Source organism: Podarcis liolepis (assembly GCF_965112155.1).
Source record: "Podarcis liolepis genome assembly, chromosome: 14".
NCBI classification, from domain to species: Eukaryota; Metazoa; Chordata; class Lepidosauria; order Squamata; family Lacertidae; genus Podarcis; species Podarcis liolepis.
In genome coordinates, this window is record NC_139569.1 from 6884137 (window position 1) to 6890477 (window position 6341).

The following is a 6341-nucleotide window of genomic DNA, read 5'->3' on the forward strand; positions in this document are numbered from 1 at the left end:
CACAAACTATGGTTGGTCTGAATGTCTGGGATGCTAACCATGGCTTACCCATACATATCAATATTGTGGGTAAGGAATAATAATAATAATTTATTATTTATACCCCACCCATCTGGCTGGGTCTCCCCAGCCACTCTGGGCGGCTTCCAACAAAGTATTAAAATACAGTAGTCTGTTAAACATTAAAAGCTTCCCTAAAGAGGGCTGCCTTCAGATGTATTCTAAAAGTCCGGTAGTTGTTCTTCTCTTTGACATCTGGTGGGAGGGCATTCCACAGGGTGGGTGCCACCACCAAGAAGGCCCTCTACCTGGTTCCCTGTAACTTGGCTTCTCGCAGGGAGGGAACTGCCAGAAGGCCCTCGGTGCTGGACCTCAGTGTCTGGGCAGAATGATGGGGGTGGAGACGCTCCTTCAGGTATACTGGACCAAGGCCGTTTAGGTCCATGTCAACACCAACACTTTGAATTGCACTCAGAAACGTACTGGGAGCCAATGTAGGTCTTTCAAGACTGGTGTTATGTGGTCTCGGCGGCCACTCCCAGTCACCAGTCTAGCTGCCGCATTCTGGAACATAAGCGGCGGTCTTATATTGAGTCAGACCTAACTCTGCATTGTCCACACAGGTGGACAGTCGCTGTCTAGGCTTTCAGAATATGAGACATTGCCAATCCCACCTGGAGATGTTGTGGATTAAACCAGGGGTCTTCTGCATGCAATGCAAAGCAGATGCTCTACTTCTCAGAAGGCCCTGATTTATTATAATTATGTATATCCCTCCCTGCCCAAGGCTCCTCTTCTTGTAAGAACATGCAAGACGCTGGCAATTTTTGCCTTGCACAGCCCATCCCAGGTTGTATTCAATGACAACTCACAACCAAGCAGAAGGGGGGGGGAGCCCTTCTAGTAACACCTCTATGATCCTGGAGGACCTCTGGAACATCCTTTTGGTCCCTGTGAACAGGATGCTGGCTTAGACAGGCCATTGGCAACAGGATGTGCTTATGCCGAGGTTCTGGAAAAAACAACCTGTTGTATTTTATTTCACCCCATCATTTTTAGCATATTTTATCCGACCATCTCTTGAGCGGTGGAGCTAATTTTAAACAGCTGATATTAACCCCACAGTTATGCTGAGATGTATTATGCTTACCTAGGTATAAAACTATTAAGGGTCTGCAAGCAGCAGAGGAGAAATTAACTTCCTTCCGTCCTTGGTACCAAGTTCCTTTAGATATTCACAAGGCAATTATGAATGGTATTTAGTGGAACTTCCGTGCCAGTTATACTTGCAATTTTGTGATAATCTGATCCAAAAATACCTGTAGTGTTATGTGCTGATGAATGCAAGGGCCCTGTTGCGTGGCAGTCCATGGAGTCTTCTGCAAAGGGTTCTGGGCCCCCCGCTCCTACCTTCCTTTTTCCCAAGCTACAACTTTTTTAAAAGATAAACACTTTGCTTACAATCCAAAGCACATTGCCAGTGAAATCTGGACATCTGCCACTGTAATATGCCCAGAGGGAAATGTGCATTATGTGCTTGAGCTTCAAGCAGGGATGGGTGACCTGGTCGATTTCAGCTTCTCGTTTTCCACTCTTAATCACTTTTCCACATCCGTTTGCAAACTTCTTCTTACGGTCTCATGAAAATTCAACAGCACAGTGACCAACCAGAAGGACGCAAGACCTCCATGCAACTTGTATTCAGAAGCATCACTGCCTCCAACCGTGGAGGCAGAGCCGGGCATCATAAGCTAGTTGCCATTGACAGCCTCATCCTCCATGAATTTGTCTAACCTTATTTTCACCCAGGCCATCACTGCTTCATGTGGCAGTGAGTTCCACAGTTTAACTATGCACTGTTTGTAAAAATCCATTCTTTTGCCTGTCCTGAACCTTCCAACATTCAGTTCTAGTGCTATGGTGTTGGGGGGGGGGGTACTTTTCTCTGTCCACCTTCTTCCACCAAGCCAAGCATTAGCTTAAGGAAAAGTCAGCAATAGGTATTCATTCTTTCTTCAGTTCTTTGTCCGCAGTGTAGCTAAAAACAACAACCCATGCTCCCTGTGAATGCCGCAAGACTTCTTTTTGCTCCAAAGTTCATTGCCAAATTTTCACAATTATCTCCCAAGGCCCTTGTTCCCAGAAAGAAATCCATAGGGCACCCAGTCCCCAGCAGAACGACCTCCATTAATTCTTAGAAGAAATAGCAATTTATCACCTTTCAGTTCTGGAGAGACAGAGGTGGGGAGAAACAATGGCAGAAGGTTCCAGCACAGAAGCCTAAACCTCCTTTCCCAAACACAAACCGAAAGCTGGTTGTTATTTCACTCATATTTTTATATATCACCAAAGGTGCCATCTTTAAGAGAAGAGGAGGAGGAGTTTGGATTTGATATCCCACTTTATCACTACCCGAAGGAGTCTCAAAGCGGCTAACATTCTCCTTTCCCTTCCTCCCCCACAACAAACACTCTGTGAGGTGAGTGGGGTTGAGAGACTTCAGAGAAGTGTGACTGGCCCAAGGTCACCCAGCAGCTGCATGTGGAGGAGCGGAGACGTGAACCCGGTTCACCAGATTACAAGTTTACCACTCTTAACTACTACACCACACTTCAGAAAACAAAAAGGCACTTACTGTACTTCGCTATTCTCAGGTGGGATTCAATCACATGCAGACTTATAATTGGTTGGGAGGTCTGGGGAACACATCTCCAAAAGATCAGAATTTTTTTGCATTAAGTTATGTGAAAATGAACTGGAAAGTGTGAGTAGCACTTCCTTTGATGTAATGCCATTAATTTCCTTGTAAACAAATGCTCAATTGAAAGGTCAAATGGAAGCACACTAAGACTGCAGGCCTAAACAACACACTTTCAGGGGCAATTTGTGGTCCTACGGATGTCATTGGACGCCAGCTCCTATCAGCCTGAGCAAGGGATGGTGGGGGCAAGACTTGAACCCATGGCTTCCAGTTCCAAGAAAGGAGATTCTGACGAAACATCAGGAAGAACTTTCTGACAGGAAGAGCTGTTTGACAGTGGGGAAGATTCCCTCAGGAGGTGATGGACTCTCTCTCCTCGGAGGTTTTTAAGCAGAGGTTGGACGGCCATCTGCCATGGATGTTTTAGCTGAGATTCCTGCATTGCAGAGTGTAATAGGTATGAGTTACTCGTGCGTAAATTGGTGCCTTTCTCTGTTAATTTGCCTTGTTAAACCTTTCTGACTGCACAGCCCCTTCTCATCGTGGCTGCCTCAGTCACTGGCAGAATCCGTCAGTGGGCGTTTCTTGAACCTCTTCCAACATAAAAGTTGTTTGACACCCAGTCTCCTCCTCCTCTCACTGCGCGGGAGTCTTCTGCGCAGGGAGGGCGTGGGCAGCGGAGGACCTGGGCTCTCCTCACTGATGTCCAGTGAAGAGTCCTGGAGCCCTCTCTCCAATTCCCCCTCTACTGAGCTGTTTCTCCCCCTGCTGCTGGGTCCTTCGCCAGCATCATCTGGGAGCCACCCCTTCGCCTCTCGCTCCGATGTCAGTTCCCTGACACAGAGGGTTAGACTAGATGACTTTTGGGGGTCCCTCCCAATGCTACAATTCTCTGATTCTATGGAGCAGAACAACATCTGGAGGAGAACAGGTTCATCTAGGCGACAACCGTCACTGAAAACAACAAGATTTAGCTACCAAATAAATTTACACAGGACTGCACTGTGAAAAAATCCTGTAAGGTTGCCAGATTCATCTCCCTCTGAAAGCAGGTCAGGGTGATTGCTCAGAAAGCAAGAAGCACACACAGCTCTTAAGCCAACAAAGCACAAATTTGTTAAACTTATGGGGCGCTGCTTTCTCCCAGATGAGAATTTCGGCACCAGGCAGCAGGAGGCGAGTCTAACCCACGTGGGTTTTCCTCCCCAACTTTGAAATACTGTACATGTTTTCCCAGGTCAAGATAGCCTCAGAAAAGGCTTGGGGTGGGGGCGGAGCGTAGAGTTCCCTGAAAAGATAACTGGTGAAGGCAACACAAAGGGCGCAGGAGGAGAGGGAAAGTTACAGGATGTTGCAACAAGACACAGCACCCTTTGCAGACTGGGAAATGCTGAAATTGTGGCTGCTCAGCAAAACAAGGGTATATCGCCTGCTCTGCATGCAAAAAGACCTCCAAGAAACCTATCTGTTTACAACACAACAGAGGTCCACCAGCTACCTCCAGGAAACCAACAACCCTCTCTGCATTGCAATCCTCTTTATCAGCTAATATTTTGTGATATACTGCTGCCTCTGAACATTGAGGTTGTACTTAATCAAGCCACGGTGCCCGGTAGCCTTTCCTCCATTTCTTAAAAGGCATCCAATAAACTGGTGGCCATCAATGCAACTTACAGCTGCACATTCAGTACATTTTGATTCTACCCACATTCGCACCATTCCTATAGCACAGTGGACGCTCGGGTTACGAATGTGATTCGTGCAGGATGCACGTTCGCGACCCGCAGCGTCCGCAACCCACAGCGGTGCGTCTGTGCACACACGGGTTGTGATTTAGCACTGCTGTGCATAAGCAACCACCGAAACCCAAAACTAACCCGTTCCGGTACTTCCGGCTGTCTGCAACCCGATAAAACGCAATCTGAAGCGTCTGTAACCCAATGTATGACTGTACTTTTAACAGCCATAAAAGGCAAAGGTAAAGGTACCCCTGACAGTAAGGTCCAGTTGCGGACGACTCGGGGGTTGTGCGCTCATCTCGCTCTATAGGCCGGGTCATGTGGCCAGCATGACTAAGCCGTTTCTGGCGAACTAGAGCAGCGCACGGAAACACTGTTTACCTTCCCGACAGAGCGGTACCTATTTATCTACTTGCACTGCGTGCTTTCGAACTGCTAGGTTGGCAAGAGCTGGGACCGAGCAACGGGAGCTCACCCCATTGCAGGGATTCAAACCACGACCTTCTGATCGGCAAGCCCTAGACTCTGTGGTTTAGACCACAGCGCCACCCGCTTCCCACCATGTCTTCCCCCAAATGGCTTTCACCTAATGCTGAAATTGTCAGCAGAACAGGAGTAGATCGCCTGCTGCTCTGCATGCAAAAAGACCTCCTGATTCAACCCCAGCCATATTCGAAAACTGTGGAGAGCTGCTGCCTGCCAGTGTAGGCAGTCCTGAGCTACATGGACCAATGCTCTGACTCAGTTTTAAGGCAGCTTCTTATGCCTGCTGCCAGACTCTTGTTGGGTATCTCTGCCTGGGAGAGTTCTAGTTTTCTTTCTTTCTCTGAAACATTAAAAGCCACTGAATGCAAAACTTCTTCCACGGGAGCCCAGCAAAAGGAAATAGCGTGTGCTGCTGCTTTCTGTTGAAGCCCTGCTGGCTGCATCCATTTAGGAAACGCCTCTTTTTGCAAATCAAAATACAATCATTTTTTCCAAAATATGCATAGATATATTGAGAGATACCTGGCTATAATCCACATTACTCAACCCTTCGCAGCAATCCAAAGAACACAGCGAGAGATGCATTCAGGACTGCAGCTTAAATGATTGCACCTTTACAAAATTCGCACAGGAATTCCCGAAGGACAGAGCTGGAGAGAGAGGGAGGTTGGGTTGAGCACGCCGATGCAATGCCATTTGCAAAAGGGGGAGCTTCCTGGTTGCCCGGTCGCGGCGAGCGTCTCGCAAAGCACTCTGGGAAATGTAGTTTTCTTCCACCCACGCCCTCGAGGCGAACTGCAAAACCCAGCAAGCCGCGCGGGACGGGGATCCTCGGGCAGAAAATAGGCTTCTTTGGGAATGAATCGAAACAGCTTCGGGTCAACCTCCGTGCACGTGTGCAGGGGGAGGGTCTCGGCAGCTTCACGCATGATGCCTCCAATTCATGACAGAATACAAGCCCTGCTCCCTGGTGCAGCGGTAAACACGTGTCTTGTCATGCACACGTTACAGGTTTTTTTTAAAAAAGGCATACGTAAATAAAAATTGGGGGTTGGGGAGGTTCCAGCCCTAAACCCACTAGCCTGGGAGTAAGTCCCAGTGAGTTCAACAGGACTTACTTCTGAGTAGACATTATTAGGATTTATTATTATTATTTATTAAATTTATTAGCTGTTGTTTTGTTTTTTTTTGGCAACAGCGGCTTGACTGACAATATTGTAAGCTTCCCCTGAACCTGCACCCGTGTTTGTGTCCCGATTTACAAGATGAGGTGGTTATCTTTTCATCACATACTTTTTTTAAAAGCAAATTTATATACAGCTTCACATTTCGGAAACATCCGTCAAGTGGTTTTATAAGCATCTCGAGCAAAATGAAACACAGTAAACACACAAAAAAAGTTACAAATAAAGATT

The 6341-nt window shown here is 47.2% G+C and overlaps 1 protein-coding gene across 2 annotated transcripts in view; it reads right to left on the reverse strand.

The window, feature by feature from the left end:
- The window catches only part of PEMT (phosphatidylethanolamine N-methyltransferase), a 95093-nt gene extending 89267 nt beyond the window's left edge, over positions 1 to 5826 (reverse strand). Inside the window, exon 1 of one of the 2 annotated variants that reach the window (XM_083474827.1) lies at positions 5449 to 5826. In XM_083474827.1, coding sequence (XP_083330953.1) covers positions 5449 to 5511 — 63 coding nt within the window. In that variant the 5' untranslated portion in view covers positions 5512 to 5826. The remainder of the gene's footprint in view (positions 1 to 5448) is intronic. The other variant, XM_083474826.1, reaches the window with a different exon arrangement.
- Positions 5827 to 6341: the final 515 nt, after the last annotated feature.